Source organism: Pteropus vampyrus, unplaced genomic scaffold (genome assembly GCF_000151845.1).
Source record: "Pteropus vampyrus isolate Shadow unplaced genomic scaffold, Pvam_2.0 Scaffold23, whole genome shotgun sequence".
Classification (NCBI taxonomy): Eukaryota; Metazoa; Chordata; class Mammalia; order Chiroptera; family Pteropodidae; genus Pteropus; species Pteropus vampyrus.
The window spans coordinates 6,005,339-6,029,840 of record NW_011888804.1 but is presented as its reverse complement, the minus strand read 5'-3'; the positions used below and the strand labels follow the sequence as shown (position 1 = coordinate 6,029,840).

The window sequence follows — 24,502 nt, the reverse complement described above, 5'->3', positions numbered from 1 at the left end:
ATTTTTCATTTACTCATTTCTCCTATATCTCTAAAGTATTTGTGTACAGTATATTGTATATGTCCAACCAGTGTCATCTGTGCATTAAAAAAAAACCCTCAGTGCTGCTTACTCAAGAGTGATTTCCATCAAGGTGTCAGAAGCTAACATATCTGGCTTTAATTTTACATATCTGTTGAGGGGCATACATTTCTAGAGGTCCATTTCTTCACTGCCTTCAGAGATAAGAGAGATTTTGGGTCTTGGCTCTTCCATTTATGTAACTATATGACTTGGGAGAGTGACTCAAACTCACTGAGCCCTGTTCTTTATCTATACAATGGTGAAGGATTGTTTTGCTCAGCACTGTGCCTTTCTTATTAGAAGAGCTCAATAGATGCTTAACTGCCGTTAATATTAGCTAATAGAAATATTGATACTATTTTCATATTTGGATACAACATTAAAAGTCAGTCTTTTTACCCAGGTAATTCTGGAATCCCATTCTAAAATACCCTTTTTATGTGGTCATCCCTTCTTTCCTTGAATACTTCTGGTGGTTTGAGCACAGCTTCCCAAAGGAGCTCTTTTCATCTTTAGCGAGCACTCATTGTTAGAAAGTCTTTCTTATGCTGAGTAGAAATATGTCTCCTTGTAACTTTCATTTCTTTTTCTTAATTCTGTTCTTTGGGGATCATATATAATTCATCTAATTCAACATCCATGTGGTGGCCTGTTTACTATTTTGGTTATTTATTTATTTTTCTTGTTTGTGGTTCTTATCATATAACATTGAATCTCCTACCTCCACCCCACCTTTCCTTCCACCTTCCAGATATTTCTCTAGTCAAGAGTTTTTATTATTGCCTCAATGAATTACACCACATATGAGACTTATGAAAATCTTGCTTTCGTAGTTTTGTAGAAACACTTTAAATGTCTGGCATAATGCTATTACATTGGCGTTATGTGTGGTATTTTAAGTTTTTAGAATAAAATATAAGCTGATTTTGATGGAAAGGTACTCTCCCCGCCTCCCCCAAAATACAAATCATTGCTTTGCACACTGTAGATTACCTGGTCTTTCGAAACTGTTCTGCTGTATCCTATCCATACTTACTTAGGGAGACTTTAATCTGTGGTTATTTGACGTTTGTAAAACATAATGGCTCTTCAGAGTAGTCCACTGGAGCTGCCTTCCTAATGGATTGTCAGCATATTCACCCCTCGGTAGTTTGTAACACAGCTGTAAAACTGCCTTTGGCCCTGAGCCTCCTGGTTTGCCAAGAGTTGGTGTTTAGAATGAAGATATTCATTTGGAAAAGTACAGTAAAAATAACATGAAGAAAATTGGAATTATAATTATGACAACAGTAAAATTATACTTGTAATTTACTAGCTTTTAATGTCCTGTGGCATTGTGATTCAATAGAGATGATAATCAGAAGGCACATGAGCAATGTCCTTGGATTTCAAAATAATAAATATATTTACTAGAGCATGGAGGTAGGTACAGCCCTGGTTGAGAAAACGGTGATTTAACATTGCAACATTGAGAGTCATTGGGTATAATGTGATAACAGGAACAGGACTTCAGTAAAATCTCATTTTATTGAATTGTGACAGTGTACAGTTCTCTGAGGATAGGAGGAAAATGAGTCTTTAGACATAAAGGGCATGTGGCTTTGAAGGAAGAGACATTATACACATTACGGACACAAGTGAATGAAAGCATATGTCTAATTGTAGATACAAAGAAACATGTTCACCGGAAGACCAATCAATTTATTCATTTAATATTTTTAGGACAGGAAAAAGTAAGACTTTAAAATTAAAAAAAAATTTTTTTATGATTGAGGAATGGTATTTTAGACAATGAAAGTTCGAAACTAGAGGAGAGATATGGTTCTTTGGAGTTGCATTGGAATGGATGTTTCAAATGAGGCGAGGCGTACAAAAGTGCCTAACCTTCTAGAGATTTTGGAGAGGATGGAAATGGTCGGGTTTGCTTGGCTAGAGGAGACCGCATCCACTAGGGCACAGTAGGAACCCAAAGTAATGGAGGTGGAAGGAATCAGTTGAGAAAAAGGTTTCGTCACCCCTAAATTATATGAGTTTCTATTATTTGATGGGGAATTGGGAAGGAGAGACGTCTTTGCATGTGTGTTTGATATAGATTAGAGTGGTAAGATAAAAGCTTTTTGATGCTGGCGTGATTATTCTGGTATGAAGTTATATAAAATTTAGTCTACCTGAGCAGCTCTGTAACTAGATGATAACACAGAAGTGCAGTTGGTTGAGGAACAGTATCCTTGGATTTTTAATCTATGAAAACTGTCATACCTATATAATTTCATAATGTGAGGGTCACAGAAGGAGCCAAAACCAGTGAGGGCTCCCTGTAAATCTCCTAACCGTCCCATTTGGGAAATGGTTTGCTGAGTTGGGCTGTGGCTGCTGCTGTGTCACATGTAATCATACATGAGATCTGTCTGTGGCTTTGGGATTAGAGATTGGGGCTTGCCAACTCCGAAATCACGTTGCTCTTGTAGTTAATTATTTAGAGCCATATGGTACAGCACAGAAACATTATGTATGTATGTGCATGTACACACACACACACACACACACACACACACCCCTGATTTCATTTTTCAGCAGCTGTTTTCTTCTTTAAACAATGATTTTTGGGGGCAGTAGTTGGGATCTGGGAATTATTTCTGAAGAGAAATTTCTTTCCTGGAATTGTTGCTTGAAGAATATTTTTTAAATATGGAGTCACATAGTGATCTTGCAAGATAATATTGTGCTACCTAACAATTATGTCATATCTTAATAATAAGATAATTTTGAAAATCTCAATGAATGACTGGATTACTGAGTGAATAACCAGAGTTAGCTGATATATATATTTAACACTGTTTGTGATGTTGATTTGAAGCAATTTTTGGCATATGGAGTATATCTGCTAGGTTTATTTGTCTAGACACATATAAATTTTTTCCCTCAAAATTAAACTCAGGGTTGGTAAAGTATAGAAAGAGTTGATATTCTTCAGGTTTTTTATCTTAGAATTGTCTCTCTTAAAAAGATTTGCTTAATTCTCTTCTTCAAGTATAATTAAAGCATATGAACAGTAATGCTAGTCTTCTGAAACAGTTTTTAGCATCTGTGTGATTCTCTACATGAGTGAGAAGTGATGGGCTATAAAAAAAGTGAAATATGTTGTTTTTTCCCTCAAATATTGAGTGTCCCACTAGCACAAACACAAACACAAGAAAATTAACAGTTTGAGGCTGTCCATGATTAGTGGTTACAAACGAGAAGAATGATGATATTATTTTGTGAATCGGAAAATACTCCTTGGTGTATAGCATTCATTTCTGAGATATTTATCAAGCACCTACTAGTATAGAGCAGAACATAAAGCATATTACATAATAGGCACTTAAATATTCGTTGACTATCATCAATGAATAAGAAAGATACTGTCTCTCTCCCCAAATTGCTCATAGTTTCTTGGCAGAAAAGAGCCATAGAAATGAATTATTACAACTCAGTGATGCGAATGCTGATTTGTGCATGTTAGAGTACTGCGCAGGCTGTTCTGGGACAGGAAAGATGAATAGAATTAAAGTAGATGAGGAAAGGATAGATTTGGACAAGGGAGGGTTCCAGGCGAAAACCACAGCTAGTAACGATTAATGTTAATATTTAGTATGGAAGTTCTTAATCTGGGATCTGCTTCGGAGAGTTCACCAACTCTGTGGAATTGTATGCAATGTTTTGCTATTCTACATATTTTTCAGGAGAGTCTATAATAACTTTCATTAGATTTTTTTTTTTTAAATCATAGAATCATGACCCCCAAATGATTGAGAACCAAGGGCATAGTACCTCAGTGTCGTCTGCTCTTGAGCCACATAGGTATCAACAGGTAGTAGAACTGACTTCCTTAACAGAGACACATGCATTTCTCTCCCATTTCTTCCCATAACTCAAAATGTGCAAAACACCAGGTGGAATCCTTTCTGTGCTGCCCGCTCTTAGAGGATCCATGTGTATTTATGTCTATCAGTGTGTCTCTGTCTGAAAGGGAGAGAGGAAGAAGGGGAGTAGAGGGAGCATAGGACAGAGGGAGAGGGAGAGAAAGAGGTTTGTCAAGACTTAGGAAATCGAAGAGCATAGAAATTGATAATGATAGTTGCTAATTCCTTTTTATCTTTCTTGAATAAGAGGAGACTAAGCCATCACACCCGTATCTCCATCTGAGCAATTGATTCTCTGTTAGGTTGGGAGTGAGGACAGAAAAAGGAAGCATGGTACTCAGTACTTTCAATAATTTGATCTCAACCTTCTAGCTACTCGGTGACTTTGCTAACTTTTTACCATATCACTGCTGACAGCATGACTCGTGACTGCTCCCTTTTGCAGAGGTGTTAGTTGCAGATCCAGTACTTAGAAAACTGAGTAAAAACATTACCTCATCTAACACAATTCTCTGTTCTCATGTTTTCCTTTCACTGTGTAAGAAATCACTGATCACATAGAAACTGATGAAAGCTGAAAATCACATAAGCAATTTATGACTCTCATTTGGAATCAGATGATTTCAGATGGAAGGATCAGTAGTTTCCATGACTGTTTTGTATATTAGTGATAATAAACTTTCGTTGACATTGCCTGGCAAAGAAATATCATCTGCAGTGGGATCTTCAAGAGATGTATTAGCAGAGAGTTCGACTCTCAGCATTTTTATTAGTTTTTTGCCTTTTGCCTGGGTCCTTCGATAGTCCTGGCTGTGTGCTGTTCCTCAGCCCCTCTCCCATCCCCCCCTTTGTTCTGGAATGATATAAGCAAATAAAATGTGTGGCTTTTACTTCATAGAAGGGCAAGGGTTTTGAAACAAACTACACATTGTCTTCTTATTCAGAGATATTTTATCTCTTTTTCTTTTGTTTTATACTGTCTAAAGCCTTGGATTATTTTTCTCTTCATAAACTATAAATGAATACTGTTTTCTCTGTTATCAAATAAATGATTCTTTTGAATTCTGGCCTTTAAGATATGTACGAGAGAATGAATACTTTATTTAAAAATGGTATTTATTAAGTGAGGCTGTGTTTCAGTAGAAGATAATGTTTAGTGTTTGACGTGATTCTGTACCTGTTACGTGCCCCGTTGCTTTCATTCTAAGCATTATTGATTTTGAAATACACCTTCAATTTATAACAGCTTTTGGAGAATAAAGAAACATTAAATACACTCATCAATTATAAAGCGCATCAGTATTTTAAAAAGGAAGGAATTAAGGAAATGTGGCAGCATGAGAGTCAGTTTATGGTAAATGTCCTGGCTCTTGTGATCAGATACCTGGGTTTAACCCCAGCTCTGCTGTCAATAAGCTGTGTAACCTTGTCTAGGTGGCATTCTCCTTGTGTCTCAGCTTCTTCATGTATAAAAATTGACAGTGTAATATCTATCATGTAATTCTTAAATAATTGAATGATATATTGTGCCAGTTAATCAAATATAGTAGTGTTACTAGTGATTGTAGTAGTAGTTACCGGAGGAAGGAACTTGATATCAAATATTAGAGTGTTTCATTTAAATTATGTATATATGTAGTCTAGCCGAAAAATACAATTAAATCTCTTAGCTAGGGAATAAACTGTGGAGATACTTTTTCAGTTTTGCTTCTTGAGTACTTTCACCTTATTGGGTATTCCATATTTCCTTTCCCAACTGTAATGACGTTACTTAAGTCTTTAATTCTAGAAAGCAAATTAATTTATATAATCTTAGGTAAACAGATTGGGTTACTTTGAAGGTGATTTTTTTTTCATTCAGAACGAGGAATATTGTTGTAGAAATTCATTTTCAAAATAAAACCAGTTGAAGCCAGTGACTTTTTTGATGTAGCAGTGCCCCAGGTTCGCTCTGTCCGTTGGGAGTTACGTTACGTCGTGGCCAGCAGAAACTACTGCTGTTTACTAACCCATTAACCTGTAATGAGTTGGGCGAAGACTTGCATTGTTTCCACCCTCCTCAATGGTGTGGAAATTACAGAGGCACAAGCCACTTGCAGAGTTGCCTATATATTGAATAAAGAATTGCTGCACAGCTCTTTTACTCGTATAGAAGAATTACATCAAGCTTTCTGACAGATATTCTTAGAAAATCTGTGTCATTTCACTGAATAATGTTCAATGCACATTTTCTCCGACAGTTTTATATATTTTTAAAATCAGAGATACTCTGATTTCAATAATGGCATCTCACAATTGGCCAGATGGTAGTTATAATATAGTTGTCAGTTGCCTACATATGAGTGAACTTAGTCAAGGCTATCTATATTGTTGTCACTTCCATTGAATTGTGTGCATCTTTGGTATTATGTGAGTTGAGTTCAAGTGCCATTTAACATGTCTTCAGGAAGATTACTGCATGATTTGACGTTGAAATACAATGTACACAAAACATGGAAACAGAAGCAGGGCACTACTTAGAGATGAGGATAGCAAATATTTGTTATGGAAGAAATGACTGCAGTTCCTCGTTTTCTTGCAAAGCCATAACCAAGTACTATACCATGCCTACAAAAGGAAAATATTTAAGTAGAATAAGCTCTGCTGTGCTTTTTTTTCTTTCTTTCTTTCTTTCTTTTTTTTAACTGAGATCCTTGTTAAGCATTGCCTATCACATGCCAAACAAGAAAAAGCCAGCATTGAAACTTGCAAAATGGGCATCAGTGACTTGGAAAAATATCTCTGAAGTGCTCTTAAGGAATGGTGCCTATATTCCCACATTTTTTTATGACACAAGAATTAAAGTAATGCAGAAGTGTGATTGGATTTGAAGTAATTCAGAAGTATAAGACATTTCAGGAATATACTAACCAATCATGCTTAATTTTTTTACATGGACAAGAATAATATATAATAAAAATCTATGCCCAAAGTCAGAAAGTTTTTCCAGTAAATATAATGTATAAGTTTTAAATGATAAGGAAACATTTTGACAGTTTAATTGGTGATGTTTTGATTTTCAGTGGTATATGTCATCTGTGATTATTTATGCAATGACTTATCAATTTTTGTTGAAACTATGCAATTCTTGATGTAATTATTGTAGGTGCCTAATGGATAAGAACTTCGTTAGGATTGGGAAATGGTTTGTCCGACCCTATGAAAAGGATGAAAAGCCGGTCAACAAAAGGTGAGTCTTTCTAATACTTATTTGTTTGTTTGTTTGTTTCTAGACTTTTTAAAATTAAATTTATTGGAGTGACATTGGTTAATAAAATCATATAGGTTTCAAGTGCACAATTCAATAATACATCATAGGTATATTGCATTATATGTTCATCGCCCAAAGTTAAATTTCCTTCTGTCACCATGTATTTGACCCCTCTTACCCCTGTTCCCCCTTCCCTCCCCTAAAGGTGAGTCTTTAGAATGCTCTTGGGATTTTTTTTGTTTTTTGTTTTTTTCTTTCTTTCTTGACCACAACTGTCTTTGAGGAAGAGTTAGATGGGGGAAAACAGCTTATTTTTAAATTTTCTAATAATGTTAGTAATTCATATGTACTAAAATAGATTCCTGGATCACATTTTATTGAATACTGTATTACAAAATTTTTGTGGATTATTAAAAATTGGACTAGAAAGATAATTATCTATAACCCATGTCTAAGACCCTTATTACCAAACTATTTAGAATTGAAATATTCTATTTTGTTATTTTATTATCCTTCTCTGTCTTTCTTCCTTAAAGTGTTATATGGCATAACCTTAAACAGTCAAGTGAATTCAAATGTGACAATATTTATAGGATTGATTAATGCCCCTTAAAAGTTAGTCAGCATATCCTTGACCAGGAATGTGAATTACTTCTCTAAAGCATGCTAACCTTTTAACCTTCATTTGTGATATACATGGCTTCAAGGCAGTCCTTGATAATAAGCAAGCTTGGAGATCAGTCAGACCAGAATCAAAAAACAAAACCCTCAAAATCAAATATTTACATATCTCACTTCTGAACACAGCATAGATTTAATTGGAATCATAAGTTGATAGTGATTATTACATTTCCAAAGAGCAGAGTACACAATCTTGATCTGATTTTACTATTTGTGAACTTGCCCTAACCTGAGGGTCTTGTAGAATAGAGCACTTGAAGCCTTAAATGGTGGCTCTAAGGTTAAATCTTTTGAGTAGTTTGTCAGAATTTCAGCTGTCAACTCTTGCCTCTGTTGGAACCTTTATTTTACTTGTTTCTACCAGAGATTTAATTAGCAGCCTTCTCTGCAACCTATATGTCTTAAACTTTGATGAAATGGTGTAGAATCTTCTCATTAACCAAAGCTAATTTATGAAAATTTGGATTTCTTCTTTCTAATTGGATAAATTAGGGACTGGCATTTTTTTTCTAAATCACCATGAACTTCCTTGAATATTTTTCCTTCTTTAGTATGTTTAAAATTTGTTAGGATTTATTAAAAAATTGTATTTAAATAGAACATAGGTATTATGTACATCAAACTTTGCCTGAAAAGGATAATAATGCTTTTAGAAAGGTGCCACGGTGTCTGGGTATGTAAAAGTGTGATTCCGTTAACATATGCTTTGATTGATGGGGAGAAAATTTGTTTTCTTTATATCAATTTGGTCTAACTAAAGCATAACTAACATAAGACACAATTTAGTGTTTTCCTTAAATTTACAGAGGGCTTAGGTTTTCCGAATGGTTAAAGTTTTGGCTTTTAATGTCGATGAGTTTGAATGATTGAATATAGAATTGCTTTAGCATAGCTGGTCACTGATTAATTGACTGAGCTAGTCCTAAATATTTTGATCAATAGGTATAGGTGTTTAAACCAAAGATCAAATTTAAATAGTTGGCATTTGCTGTAATAAAACTTTAAGTGTAAAGACTTTTCTACTTTTATTCTCCGAGTGGAAAAATAGAGCTGCTTGGTGGATGTTGGAACAGGATCTCAGTGGTTGAGTCATTTTAGATGGACAGAGTGATGACACTGTGGAGGAGGACACTTAGAATTATCAGCTTTGGGATGCCATTTCATACCTCTCTTTACAAGTTATTTGCCATTGAATACATTGTTTAGTTTTACCTGAGCTGAACTTTTAATCTTTGATGTTGTGTCGATAATAGCAATTACTATTTTAGAGGATTACTCTGAGGATTAAATGAGATAATGTGGCTAGTGTATAATTTAGTTGAGAAAAAGCAAATTTCTTTAAGCTTTCTTTTTTTGGACATATCAGTTTAGTGACCAGTGGAGAGGAAAATTTGTTGCCCAATTCTAAATAAATTATATGCAAATTGTTATTTTTTAGGAGTGCTCATATCCGATGCTGTCAGATATAAATAAAAGGAATATATTTTAAAAACTAATATTCTAAGTATAAAGTAATACTAGCATATATTTACTTTTGTTCAATAGGTTAAAAATACGATTTAACACAACATATTTTATGTAATTAAAATAATTCTAATAGTGATAACAAATGAACATATTGAAGAATAGGTTTCACCTGTTGGATTAATAGCATATGATTTCTTGAGCTATAATTTCTCTCTGCATTGATAACAAAACTAAATCATTTGCTGGTAGACTCTAAAATAGAGTTCTTAATGTTTGATATGAGATGATGCTCAGGATAAATTTAGAAAAATTATTTTATATGTAGATCTGTACATACATATCTATGTGTGTATATATAATAAATTTGACCAGGTAAGTCCAAGAAGATAAAATAAATTTATTCCTATCATTTTTTCTCTATAGTGACATATCTTTTGTTATTCATATCCTTGGGAACATGATAAGTAGGAAGGCAAACTTTGACTGTCTGAAAGAGTTATGACAAATAACATCAAACATGAAATATCTGGAGTATAAAGTATGTTGAATTTGAAAAGGACTTTGCTTCCAGTAAGTGCTTAAAAACAAACCAGTAAAAAATATATTTTAAAAACAATTTAGAAATTATTCCAATCATGGAGGTTCTTTCTTTTGGAAAGGTATTCGTTTTCTAATTTAGTCTAGTTTCAGCCCACATTTGATTACCATAGAATTTTAAGTCTATGCACTTTAGTCTTTGAATGCCACTTTTAGCAAAATAATTGCCCCCAATAACAGTTTGCATTTTTGATCTTTCCTGGTATCAGGTGTATAGTAGTTGAGTTAACATAAATATTAACTTTGCAAAAGCTAATGGAAAGGGGATCCCTTATCGAGAGAGTAAGCAGACATGTAAAACAGATACAGTGTGAAAGGTAAAAGGAATCTCTTCCTAGTGTTCAGAAAAATAAGATCAGTAGTGATAGTTTTTTCAGTTTTCCTCATACATTTACTTTGCACATGTGGTGACTTTTGCCACATATCTGATAACAAGGACTAGCTGGTGGGCAGTCCCCAAAAGAGTATTAGTGGGACAATTTAGACTTATATAAACATGCATAGTGGTTTTACAGTTTTTTTTCCCATAGATCTATAAAATATGTAGTCATTTTCTTTCTAATTTATCTGTTGGTACATATATAAAAAACACTGTATTTTGTCACCCGAATATATTTGAGAATTGTGTGAAGCAAAGAAGAATGAGGTTAGAGGCCCGGGGGGTGGGAGGGAGGTGGGGTGCATCAACATTTACAGGATGGGTAGAGAAAGAGGAATACATGAAGGAGACTAAGGAAGGTCAATGAGAAATGAGAACCAAGAGGACTGGTGTCACCGAAACCATGGGTTTTAAAAATTTCAAGATTAATTAGCTGTGTCTGCCATAGAGGCCATATAAAATACTTAGGAAGAGAACTAGTAGTTTAGGAAATTCTGTACACAGAGTGAGTACAGCAGGAGCAGTTTCAGTGGAGTGGTGAACTCCGGGGTCGGAGGAGGGTGGCGGGGGGGGGCGGGGCAGTAACTTGAGTTATCAGTGGAAGCTGAAGGTACTGAATGTAGAGTTTTTATTACTGTATTTGTTACAAGTAGCTGCAAAGTGAAAACTGTTGCATCTGGAAATGGGGGAGGCAAACGTTTAATAAGAGCCTATGATAAAACTAAGTAACGCTGTCTGTGGTTTTTAAATGTCATTCATGTACCAGGTACTCTGTTTTGTATTTTCACATACATGTATAGAATGTTAAATTGAAAGTTCAGTTCAACCAAAGATGATGATAGTTAAAACAGCTATATGCTTTCTAGGTAGTTTAATTTTTTTTTTCTTTACGTTTTTCTTAATAAAAGATTATAACATTAGTTTTTACTTTTTTTTGTCCTATTAGTGGTCTAAAGAGTGTATAAGTGTGTAATAAAAACTTACATCCTCTACATCAGTAATTGATTTTCATATTTTAAAATAAAAATGGTTAAATATATACTGTCTATTTTCAAGAAGATTTTAAAACACTTTACATACAGTAAGAGATGTACCTTGTTTTTTAATATACTAGAGAGGTCGTGTGAGTCTCATTACTGTAATTTATTTTTTAATTCCTGTTAGAAGACTGTAACTAAGCTGGAAACAAAGCTCTCCTTGTTCACTAGACCAGAAATATGGATAATCTTCTGTTAACTATTTATTAGATCTTGAAGACTTAACTGAATCCCTCTGGACTTCAGTTTACACATTTTTTATTTCTAAAATGTCTTATACTCCTTTCTGTGTGTATGCATATGCATGCATATGTATATGTATCTTTCCTTCTTTCTTTTTCTACCACTAGGAGTGTATTGTCTCTGGTTTTGCTGGAAGCAGAACTTCTTTATTACCAATCCAAGGGATTTTCCATTACTCTTCCAAAGGGTATGAAAGGTTTAAAGAACATGTCTGGAGAGAGGAATTGTGTTAACTTTAGTAATGGTTTTCATAATCAGATTTGGAAGAGGCGAGAGGAAATACTTGGTACCAGGTGGGGGTTAACTTGAGGTCTTCTTTAGTTTTATAACATAGCTGACCACCTATTTTACCTTTGCTTAAGATATATCTTAGCTAATGGCCACCTACCTTAAGGGGAAAAAAGTCAACTGAAGGGTCAGGACATGAATGAATGGAGGTTCAAATGATTAACCTTTTGATAAAAGTAGTGTTCGATTTGCTCTTATCTCCAGTCTCATTTAGGATTTTGTCTATACTAAGTATGTCTCATCATATAGACTTCAGGGACTGAATGTAAACACCATAGAAGTATATTGCAGTATATCCAATAGATAATTCTCAGAGATTAATGAAATTGATTATTTTAGAAAATAGCTGCATTTTAAATTGAATGCTTTTAGCTCTCCTGCTTTACAAAATAGTTTAATTCAAGGTACTCTGCTGAAGTGTTTGTTGCGGGGACTGTGCATTGTAGGATGCTTAGCATCCCTGGCCTCTTGCTACACAATGCCAGTGGCACACTCATTCAGGTTTTTCTTTTTTCTTTTTCTTTTTTAATTTAAATATAGTTTGTATACAATTTTATATCGACTATATTACCCTTCCTCTTTTCACCCATCCCCCCATCCCTTCCCATCTGGTAACCATCCCTTTGGTCTCTGTTCCTATGAGTCTGTTTTTGTTTTGTTTTGTTTTTAGATTTCACATATAAGTGAAACCATATGGTATTTGTCTTTCTCTGTCTGACTTATTTCACTTAACATATACCTTCCAGATCCATCCATGTCGCAAATGGCAAGATTTTATTCTTTTTTTGTCGCATAATTATTTTGTATATGTGTGTATATACGTTATGCATGGAAGAGAAGTAGGTGTGTGCATGTGCGCACGCGCGTGTGTGTATACACATCTTCTTTATCCATTCATCTGTTGATGGGGACACCTAGATCAATGAACAGAATAGAGAGCCCAGAAATAAACCGTCGCTTATATGGTCAACTAATCTATGACATCGGAGGTAAAAATAGACACTGGAGTAACAGCAGTCTCTTCAATAAGTGGTGCTGGGAAAACTGGACCACTCTTACACTATATACAAAATAAACTTAAAATGGATTAACAAGTCTTAAATGTAAGGCCCGAAACCACAAAACTAGAAGAAAACATAGGAAGTAAACTATTTGACATGTCTAAGTAATTCTTTTTGGATACGTCTTCTTCAGCAAGGGCAACAGAAGCTAAAACAAACACATGAGACTACAGCAAACTAAAAAGCTTCTGCACAGTGAAGGAAACCTTCAGCAGAACAGAAAGGCAGCCCACTGAATGGGAGAATGTGTTTGCAAATGATATATCCTAAGGGGTGGATGTCGAAAACGTGTTAAGAAAATCATACAACTCAATGAAAAAATAGTGAACAATCTGATTGAAAAATGGGCAGAGGACATGAAGACATTTCTCCAAAGATGTACAAGTGGCCAGCAGACGTATGAAAAGATGTTCAGTATCACTAATCATCAAGGAAATGCAAATCGAAAGCACAGTGAAATACCACCTCACACTAGTCACAATGTCTGTTGTTAAAAAGTCAATAAATAGCGTGTGTTGGCGAGGATGTGGAGAAAAGGGAACCCTTGTACACTCTTGGTGGGACTGCAAACTGGTGCAGTCCCTTGTGGAAAACAGTACGGAGATTCCTCAAAAAACTAAAAATGGATATATCGTCCGACTCAGGAATTCTACTCCTAGGTATTTAACCAAAGAAAACGAAAACATTTATTCAAAAAGATAGGTGCACCCCTATTTTCATTACGGCATTATACAATAGCCAATATATGGAAACATCTTCCCTCAGTTCTGACAAACTAAAATGTCTCCAGATATTGCCAAATGTCCCTTGGGAGGCCAAATTGCCCCTGGTTGAGAACCACTGTTTTAATCTCAGCCGGGCTAAATTTGACCCATGCACATAATTTAGGGGTCAGCCAGAGATTTGGCAGTTTTATCTTTCCGACTCTGTTCAGGATTTCCTTTCTCATTTTCTAGCTGCTGTGGCCTCTTTGAACTCAGTCCTCTGCTGCTTCAAGCCAGTAAGCCTGGAGGTGGGGTTTCTATCAGTTTTAGCCACCCCATGTGGTTTAAATCTGCCCTCATGCTAAAAGCTATTTAGAAAACAAAAACAAAGGGAAACTCGCTCAGTGCCATTCCTTTCTAAGTGTAGACTCTTGCCTCCTTTCTAAGTTCCTGCCTGCATACATTTTATTTTAGCAGATTTTAATATTTCTTTGGAGTATTTTTGTTTTGTTTTGTTTTGTTTTGTTTGGAGGGAGAAATGTGTTGGTTTGGAAGGAGCTCTATTATTACTACCGGAAGTGGGACCTAATGAGTATTTTTGGACAGAAAACTTCACATTGCTTTGTTACCCTGATGTTACTTGGGCTTCACTTAGATTTACATTGCTTGTTTATTAAAATGGGATTGCTTAGCCTCTAGGGCTGAATCACCTTGTGGTAGGAGACTTTCATTTTAATATTTTACTTAAAGAAATGATCCCTAATTTCTTAGTAATTCCAGCATTTGAGTGATGTGAATTTCCTCAGTTTATTAATTAATGGGTTTTATGCTTTATACGGTTTTAAAGATGTGTATAGACTCATCCCCAAATATATAAACGTTAAACATCTTTTTAAAAATGTAAAGGCATGAAAGGTCCTTATTGTTTCTTTTCTGAGTTAACATTTATATAAAGACCTGTCCTGAGTCACTTTTAAAACTTTATAAAAATGTTCCTAGTCTTTATTAATTTCCTTTAGGGGGATAAGGTAAAATGATAAACGAGACAGGAGGGTAAGAGGAAGGAATGTCCAGGAAGTGACCAAACCAAAGAAAGGACCAAATGGGGTCCTTTCTTTTCAAAGGTGTGATCAGGGCTCTCAATAAAATGTGACTGTGGCATCTGTGTAGCACGTTGGCAGCAGGGGGAAAGCACTGCAGATCAGAGTTAGAGTTCGGGACATTTTTTCTTCCTCATTAGACAAGAATATTCATTTCTTATAAGAAAGTTATGGATACTGTTGGAGATTGAGGCTTTTGGTTAATTTTATATAATTTTTAAATATTTTATTATTTTTTATGGTGATATTGGTTAATGAAATCCAGTAAGTTTCAGGTGTACAATTAATTTTATATAATATTCTTTGTAACATTTTCACCTCATCAGTTTAATGAAACATAATTTAAAGTGTTAAGAAAAGATTACATAAATAAATTTCACTCTAAAAATTACTGAGCCTATGTTTGCTTTTTAAAAAAATAGACCAGAGTTTTAAAAAATTGTTTGGGATTAAATAAGATTATATAAATGAATTGACAACATTGAACCTAACTTTAATGGTGGTTGGTTGCCACTGGTAGTGGTGGTGCTGGTAGCAATATTTAGAAAAAAATAAAGATAAATACGATTTTTTTATGTTTCTGGTAATTTGTAATAGAGGGAGCTTGCTATTAAAATATTTTTAAATCAGTTTTTATATACATGATTTGCATTAAAAGAATTATTTCTACTCTAAATCTTTCTAAATAATAGCGATATACTATATAAGCAATGCCATATTGTATATTGATTTTACCCCTAAAATATTGACATGAACTTATTTTGAATTTTAAAGAACTTTTCTTTATTAAATGTTACAAGATCTGATTGAAGTCACTTTGATTCTGGTATGATTTTTGAATTATGTTTATTAGTATTATATAGCTCTTTTTAAGGAATCAAAGGAAAAAATTTTAACCATAAATAATGTACTTTATGATCATTTAGTTTACCTCTTTGGTGTATTTGGAGTGTTAAAGGGATATAAAAATAAAGCTTTTATTAAGTGTGGTTCTTAGAAAGTATTAAATTTATATCTGAGACCCTGTCAATAAAGTGTGGTAATATACTTCGCTTTGGGGGTTATTAATAATTGTGTAAAGGATGAAGTATTGTCGCTTAATATTTATAGCTGATGAATATAGAAAGCAGTGAGTGCTAGGATGAAATATGTAACTGTGGAGCCTCCTCTTTGTTATAATGTTCAGATCTGATCTATTGTAGTCTTCTGCCTGTCTGGGTCTTCTGCCTTGAGTTTCTTCTGTTTCTGTTCACTCTGCCCTGTATTTACTTCTGTTAGACTACTTTGAGTGCAGCCCTCTTTCATTTAAGCACATAATGTGGTGTCATTTGTGTTTAGGATATTACCTGAACTTTATCTGGCATTCCTGCTCCCCAGTAGTGGCTTATTCGTCCAGCCCCAGTTGCTCTTCACAATTCTTCGCATAGTCTAAACGCCTTTTCTCTTTTGTTTATGCCCACCACCCTCCCCCGCCCCATCCTTTCTGTCTTCCCTGGCAGCTCCAGTTAACTTTGATCTCTCTTCTATGAGATCCTGCTCAAAGTTGCTGCTCCCCTGAGGCAACTTTTCTAACTCCACTCCCCCCTTCTAAGTCTATCAATGGTATGTTTTTACTACTATACTTTTTTTTTTTTATTCTCTTGAATTTGTACTAAGGAAAATGAGAATTTAGTTCCTTCCGCCTTTCCCCATTTCTACATTATTCCTAAATTGAATCTTTAAAACAGAATCATACTTATTTTGGTGTCCAGGGCGCATCATTATTTTTCCTTTTATTCTGTGCAAATTCTATTAGAATTCCTAGTACAAAGGATATTACAGATTTCCTTGAACTGAATGGAACATACTTCTTTCTGTTGTAAATTTATTTGGTTTGCCCTAGGATCAAAGTGGAAAATGTGGTCTTAAAAGTCACCTGACATAAAACAAAATATTTACTTATGTCATTAAAACAAAACCATTCTCTTTACTGTTATTATCTTAAAAGATGATCCTTTAAAATTTTATGTTTATGGGTTAAAATCTTTGATTTTTATAATTAACAGTTTTACCTGGGTTTTTCCTCAGTGTTATTTAGTATAATCGAGTGGTTTGTTCAGGTTTCAAGTATGAGAAGTTGGGCTTTTTATGATGGTTACTTTAGTTCAACTATTTCCTAGTAGAAAGCATATATTGCCCTGCTAGACTTTGTATCGCATTGCTGACCCCTGAATTGCAACACATTTTGAAATCTTAACATGCCTCATAGAAGGAAGGAAGCCTTTCTAATTGGTTGCACACAGAAGAGTCCAGAAGGAACATTGTTGGGCAAAATTTGAAGGATTATCATGTACTACTGACATTGACCAGTGTCCTTTACGGTGGTTATCTCTTACTGAGGAGGTAAGAAAACAAAGGGGCGTCTTAGTGTGTATAATTGAAGACAGTTGACTAAAGTATTTCTATGTGAGCTGAGATTTTTTTTAAATGACTGTGTAGAAGGTAAGTTTCACTGAAAGGGAAAACTGCACTATTAGCTGGAGAATTTTCAGCTTTGTCGCAGTGGTCTTAAAGCATTATATCAATTTCAGTATAGCATGCCACCTCTCCTCTTTTGTTTCTTATTTATAATGTCAAAATCTAGAATTTAAGCTTTATATCAAAGTATGTTTCACATCTCTGAAATAAATAACAACTTTCTTCCACTAATGATTTGTTGTATTCTTGAATAAGTAATATTTTAGGCCTTAATTTCACTATCGGAAAGAAGTAATCACACTCAACTAGAGTTCCTAAGGGAAAAAACATGACATTATGGTATTTCTTAAACACACAGTATGTGAAAATAGGAAAATTGATATTATATGATTTTACTTTTCAACTTTATCTCTGTAGCTTTCCCTTTACCCAGTCTCTAAAAACTTAGAGTACTGGTTTGGAACACATGATTATGATCAAGTATAAAATTGAATGTGCACTGGCTTGCATTATTCCTTGATCATTTTAAGCATGCTTCGTGAGTTCAAAAAGATAAGTTACTAAAGGACACTACCGGTGAGGCTTCCGCTTTTTTACCCAACCTTAGAAACGCCTGGTGCTTCTTGAACCTTTTGGTCTCAAAACTCCTATAAATATTATTGAGCATGCAAGAGAACTTTTATTTATGTGGGTGAAACTTATCAATGTTTACTCCAAAGAATCGAAACTGAGAAAAGTTAAAATATTTATGGCTTTAAAAATAACAATAATAAACCCATTATATGTTAACACAAATAGCCCCCCCTTTTTTTTTTAACTAAAATAACAATTTTTTTAAGAGAAAAAATATTTAGTCAGAAGACTGGCACTGTTTTTTTCAAACCTCTTTAATGTCTGGCTTAAGGGAAAACAGCTGTATTTCTTGTCTGCTTCTACATGTAGTCTGTTGTGACATCACACATCATGTAGCCTCTGGAAAACTCCATTGTGCACTTAGAGAAAATAAGATGAAAAAGATAAATAATGTCTTCATGTTATTCTGAAAATAGTTTTGACTTGCTGCTTGGTCAGAGTGGAGCTTTACATTCTTAGGCTCACAAAAAAATTTCGATGTAGATGTGATCTGTCTGCATTCTACTCTTAGGAGCAGGTAAACTTTTTTTCTGTTAAGGGCTGGATAGTGAATATTTTCGGTTTTGCAAGGCATATGGTCTCTGTCAAAACTAGTCAGGTCTGACATTGTACTGCGAAAAAAGCCGTAGACAATATGCAAGCAAACGGACATAGCATGTTCTACAAAACTTTTACAAAAAGTAGGTGACAGACTGGAATTGGCCCTGGCCTCTGCCCTTAAGTGGAAAATTACTGTTCACATAGGTTAAGTGATCAGCTGAGGGTCACGAAGCTAGAAAGTGGAGAATTCAAGTCCATATCTTTCCAGTTTCACAACCACTGTTTTTCTCATTTCTTCATGCTGTCTTCACTAATAAAGTTAATGATTATAAATTTAATATAGATGTGATTATTGATTTGTAGGTAAGTTTTTAAGATAAAAATGTATCTAATTATCTAATTATATTGTAGAGGGGCTAGCATTTAGAATTTCTCCCGTTACCCAAGACATGATTGGGTACGTAAGTGTGAGTCTTGCCCATAATGAATCATACGCACAGTGTTAGTTCACTAAAGTGCACATATCTAAAGATGTTTTTAACCAACATGCTCTCTAAGTAATTATTTTATTGTGTTTAAATTGTTATTTGGAATGGTAAGTACATGTAAATAGTTTAAAGTTTAAATATTACAAAATGTTACAGGTGAAAAAGTGAGTCTCTTCCTCACCCATTACCCGGTCAGTCGGTTTGTCTCCTAGTGTTAAATCCTACTACCAGTGTCATTTTATCTTTCCAGAGATTAGTTTCTACAGATACACACAAGTATGTATGTATATATTTCCCTTCTTTATGCAGATAGTATATTGAATGGTGCATATGCTCTACCCATTGCTGCATTGCTTTATTTTACTTAATACATAGTGGTGATATGTTGAAGATCAGTCCAAGTTTATGCATGTAGGACTGTTAACTGACAGCAAAAATGATACTTTATATTCACTCTGAATATTTGTTCTATCAGATTTACTAATTTCAGAATTTGTTTTATTATCTATATTCCCTGAGTATCTGTGTCTTTTCTGAGTTTTTTTTTTTTTTTTTTTTTTTTTTTAATAATCTTGCTTTGGCATTTGTGGACAGGAATAAAATAACTTGACAAAGTTCTGCCTTAGAACTTAGCATTATTAGGAAGGTAAGATGTAAACACTTAAACCAATTAGAGAGAAGACACTGTATATAATTAGTGTCTCAGTTTGTGAAATCGATAAGCATTGAAGATGAAAATTGGGAGATACTGCTGAGGGTTCTAGTGAAGAAGAGGAATTCATGAAGTTAAATGGGTTTTGACAAATCGAAGGTTTGGATGGCTTGGTGTAGAATCGCGGTGAGGAAACTAGCAATAACAGACACATCACAGTGGTGTCTCAAGGAAAGATTTGGCTGAATAGAGAGGGAAGTGAATGCTTAGCAGCAGTTGGAAGGTATAAGAGATAACAACTTTTAACAGGACTCCTAGAGTGATCCAGAGAGTTATAGAGAAATTCTTTTTATGTCTTTTTCTCTCTGCTGTGAGCCCAAGATGTATAAAAGGCGATGAATTGCTTTGCAAGCTTTGTATATGACTGGGATGTCATATGCTTTTACTGTGAAATATCTACAGACTGTCTAGATGTTCATTTGTGGTGGTGAGCTTCTGAGAGTGAATTTTGCTCATAGGCCTTACACTGCCTTATGCCATAGCGATAGATTGTCGAGGTTTTTGTTTATTTTAGTGAATGAATGTGGGCAAAGAACATGCTCTTCTTTAAAAGCTTAAGAAAAAAAAAAGCCCCTCAGGAAAATCCAAGCCTGCTTTTGAAGGCCTAGTCCAAACTTGCTGCTAAATTATGGCAGTTCAGGTATGACTTTTCCCCGTTACTCTTGATTCCTTGCTTCTGCAAGTTTTATTAACATATCTGGGGACTGATTTTAGTTAGTGCCTTTTGTATTGTCTTATTTGGTCTCCTGCCAATAATTTTAGCATTTATAGTCTGTAGACTCCTATCTCTCATGTTAATTTATTTAGAGCTAGAGTATATCTCACATAATTGCAATTGAGAAACACCTAAACCCTATTACAGCATTAATAATGCTCGCTCTTGCCGCTGTAGCCTCCCTCTATGGGTTTAATCAGTTGGCACCTACTTTAAACTTGGAAGAGAAGTTCTGCACCAGCAGAAAGGCAGCCATTCTTCCCGAAACCGACAGTCCAGGTTTAGATGTGTACTGAAAGACAAATTGAAATGGTAGCATGAAAAGCAACCAAGTTAGAGATATTCAGCAGCGCAACTTCAAGTTGGAAGGGAGCTAATATTTATGTTAGGACTAATATTTGTTGAGATACTGAGCTTACTGCTTTCCATAAATTCCAGTCTTCACTGCATACCTAGGACTTTGTGTTATTTTTGTTTTTACAGATGAGAAAAAGGATTCGAGAGAATTTCAGTAACAGAGTTAGAACGTGCTAGAGCTAAGAGTGTATTTTCCAGGAGAAGGGCAGGACCTTTATGCATACTGCTTGTAGGTACTTTATGTCTTGTTATTCCTCACAGCAGCCCTGTGAAATTAGTGGTAAGAGCAGAGATAGTCCTAATTTTAGTTAATGGAATTGAGATAACAGACAGATCAGTAACTTGCCCTAGGTCACACTGCTACTAACAGCAGAGCTAAATCTATCTGCTTCCAAGGCTCTTGTGCTTCTTAACAGACTAATAATAAGTACCGTTTTTCTCTAAAAAATGAAAAAATTAGAGAAGGGTAAAATGAAGAGACTTAATGTTATGTTAAGTGTTGTGAAACAACAAAGAACAAACAAATAAAAAACAGGATGATTTACTCTTTAGCTCCTGGGCTAGAAAGTCTTAATTGCAAACAATGGACAAACTGTTTGTGGAGCCCAGGCACAAAGGGCACTGCAGAGATTGCCTTGTTCAAGGCTTTGAAGGAGATTCCTAATCATGCTTTTCTTTTATGGACTGAGCTTGCACAATAAAGCCCCAACTAGGGAATTTAAATGCATATTTAGAAGGATGAAAGAGGTTTCCATCCTTACACATTCTCCCAATTAATAGGCAGTGGTCATGGCACTTGCCCTAAGGGTCGAAGCTGGAAAGCTGCCCTGTGTAGGGCTCCTGTATAGTCACGTGGTTTGCATCTTACCCCAGAGCTGTCAAAACTGGAAACTGTTAATTTGCTCAGTTCAGGTATCTCAAATCACTTTGAATCTTTGGGTTAAGAGAATAGAGATTTGGGGGACAGAGAGGTGAGGTTTTCCGTCTGCCACTTGAAGGTTTACCTAAAAAAAATCAGTGACTGTTTGGTGCTTAATAGTAAATTAAAAGGTACAGTTTATTTGTGGCATTTAGCTAAACTTAGACTTACGAAGGAAAAAATATTTTGCTCTCTTTTATTCATCTTTTCCATTAGGCTAAGTGTAAGAAAAACAGCAGTCTTTTAAAGCTCCAGACTTGAGCCAGCTTTAATGCTTAAGAAGACTTGAAGTTTTAATATTTAATAATATATTCAAGAGATTGAAATGGGAGAAAGTTGCAATAGAGATACATATAATAATAAATTATGAGAAAGCTGCTTTGATAAGCACATGACATTGTTTTTGGTCACATAAACCTGGGAAGAAAAATGCAGTAACAAACCTTATTTTTCTCTCATAAAGGATGAATATTAAGCTACACAGAATAATTTCATGCATTCAGATCCATCATTAGGGAGATCAATAATTGAGTTAACATTTAGAGACAGAAAGTGTGACCCATAAATCAGTTAAGAAACAAGACAATAGCCTAACCTATCCCAGCAGAGTTATAATTTATGTGATTGAGAATAATTTTTTAAATTACTGATACATGTTTTGAAAGCATTCTAATAAAACATTCTGGTCAAAGTCCGAATATGTATATTTATTTACTTTTTTCAGTAATAGATTTTGAGTTTTTTATCGTTTATCTTATATCCCTTCTCTCTTTTTCTTAGGCAAATAAAACATTTGTAGAACTCTGATAGATTTCTTTTGGCTGTTAATTATGTTCATTATAAGGAAATTAATTTGCACTCTCTCTTACTTTTATTTAGTTCCTGCTGTTCTTTCAGTGTTTGATGGATGCACTGAATTACTAAATGGAGAAAAGTAACCTAAGACCAGTTAGTATAAAATTGAGTCCAGCAGGATGGTGGCACAGTGAGCAGTCTCATTCTTGTTTTTATAAGAAAGCTAGAATGTTGTAACTCAGATACACTTCTTAAGGTCACAGAGCTAGACAGAGCCAGACTACAAATCTTTTCTTTCCTTTTTTAGTTCATTGTACTTCTGCCACATCATATTGCCTTCCATGATTTAAATGCTTGTAAGTTTTTCTAATTGGCATTTTAAAAAAATTGTAAAAAGTAATACATGCCCATGAAAATATTTGGCCATTTTGAAGGCAACAGAAATCCCCCCTCTCCTCTTCTTTCGGTCCCCCCTTGACCCACTCATAAGAGAGATTCACTATGAATGGTCTCATGGATTCTTTCAGAAATTTTATTCAGAGGATTCTAATATTGTATTTGTGCAGTAATAATTTTTCTTTACCATAAAATTAAGGAAAAGTAAACATTTTCCCATTTTAATCCAGTTTCCTAGTTTCTAAGTGTGGACTTTCAAACTACTCAATGCTTTTTAACAGTGGACTCTGATTTATTATGTTACTGGAGTTGGAAAGACCTGTGAAGTAAGAGAGTCAGTCCCTTAGCTTTTTAAATAAGGTTAAATGATTTGCATAGAGTTCTACGGTATTTAATTTCACTAAGTGGTTCCAAGGTTGATTTCTGCTCTTCCCTCTATTCCGTACTATCTCTCGGTTCATTTTATAGACTCAAAAATGAACTATATTTCATAAACAGGCATGTTTCATGTGTGTACAAAAGGAGTCTCTTTACAAAATCTAATCCATGAGCTAGAACTCAGCACATGGCAGATACTTGAATATTTGGATTGCAATAATTTAAACTGATTCTTTACCACAGTTCATCAATAAAATGAGAGAGTTGGACCCGGTCATTTTAAAAGACCTTTCTACAATAAATGTCTGTGATTTTAGTTTCATTCTGTCCTCAGAGAGACAAGCTGTTTTTCTTTAGATTCAAAAGCAGTTGCGTTCAGTAATAGTCCTGACTACATTTCCCACCAGGCATGAGTCTACTCGTGTCCTCCAATATTTGGTGCACTCTAATGCCAGGTTTCCTTTTTCTTCAGATGCTGGTTCCAGTTAAAAGGAAATTTTACAAATGTGGGAATTTGCAAAATGGAGCGAGGATTGATTAGGCAACATCCATTGTTAATAAAAATTTAATCCCATGCATTTCAAATCAGATCAGAATTTTGTACTGCATACTTTGATGAGCTAATTTATAAGCCAGTAGTGCCTTTTATACTGGGGATGTGGCTGGAAATGGGGTATGAAGTTCGGGACAGAAAGCTGGCTGGAATTTAAGTGGTGGTGCTGGTGATGGTGTAGTGTGAGGGGAATAGAGCATGGCCCACGTCAGGTAATGTTCACCGTCTGAGATTCCACAGGAATCTATCTACCCTTTACCTTGACATAATACAACATAATGTAGTGTGCTAATGAGCCATGGGTACATAGACGTGTGTGAAATTTATGGGAATTCTGAAGTTTATATAATTCATCTAAAGAATTCTTGCTTTGTTTCATCACCATTTGTGAAATACTATGAAAATATTCTTTGTGCTTAATCTCTGCCATTAAATAAAAGATACAAAGAGTCAACAACAAGAGTATCTGCAGAATGAGATGCCTGCTTATTCTTCAGATAGCAAATCAACATCTTAATTTAGAAGCCCACTTGAGCATACAATAAAAACCAATGCTAGCTTGATTAACATTAAATCAGATAAGGTATAGAAGCTTAAAAACTTTCGCAAGTTAAATTTCCTGAGGTGTAAGGAATCACTTCCCCAAACCGATGTGAATACTGAATTACCACAATATTGGAGTGCTTTTACTAAACTGATTTATATGAGCTCACTGATTTGATTACAGATTCAAAATGGCAAAAAAAAAAAAAAAGATATTTAAAAGGATCATTTTAAACATCAA

At 34.7% G+C, this 24,502-nt stretch overlaps 1 protein-coding gene across 2 annotated transcripts in view; it reads left to right on the top strand.

Moving 5' to 3' along the window:
- MED13L (mediator complex subunit 13 like) overlaps positions 1-24,502 on the top strand; it is a 262,490-nt gene that overhangs the window by 133,938 nt on the left and 104,050 nt on the right. For both annotated transcript variants that reach the window (XM_011355833.2, XM_023528246.1), the window contains exon 4: positions 7,114-7,197. In XM_011355833.2, coding sequence (XP_011354135.2) covers positions 7,114-7,197 — 84 coding nt within the window. The remainder of the gene's footprint in view (positions 1-7,113; positions 7,198-24,502) is intronic.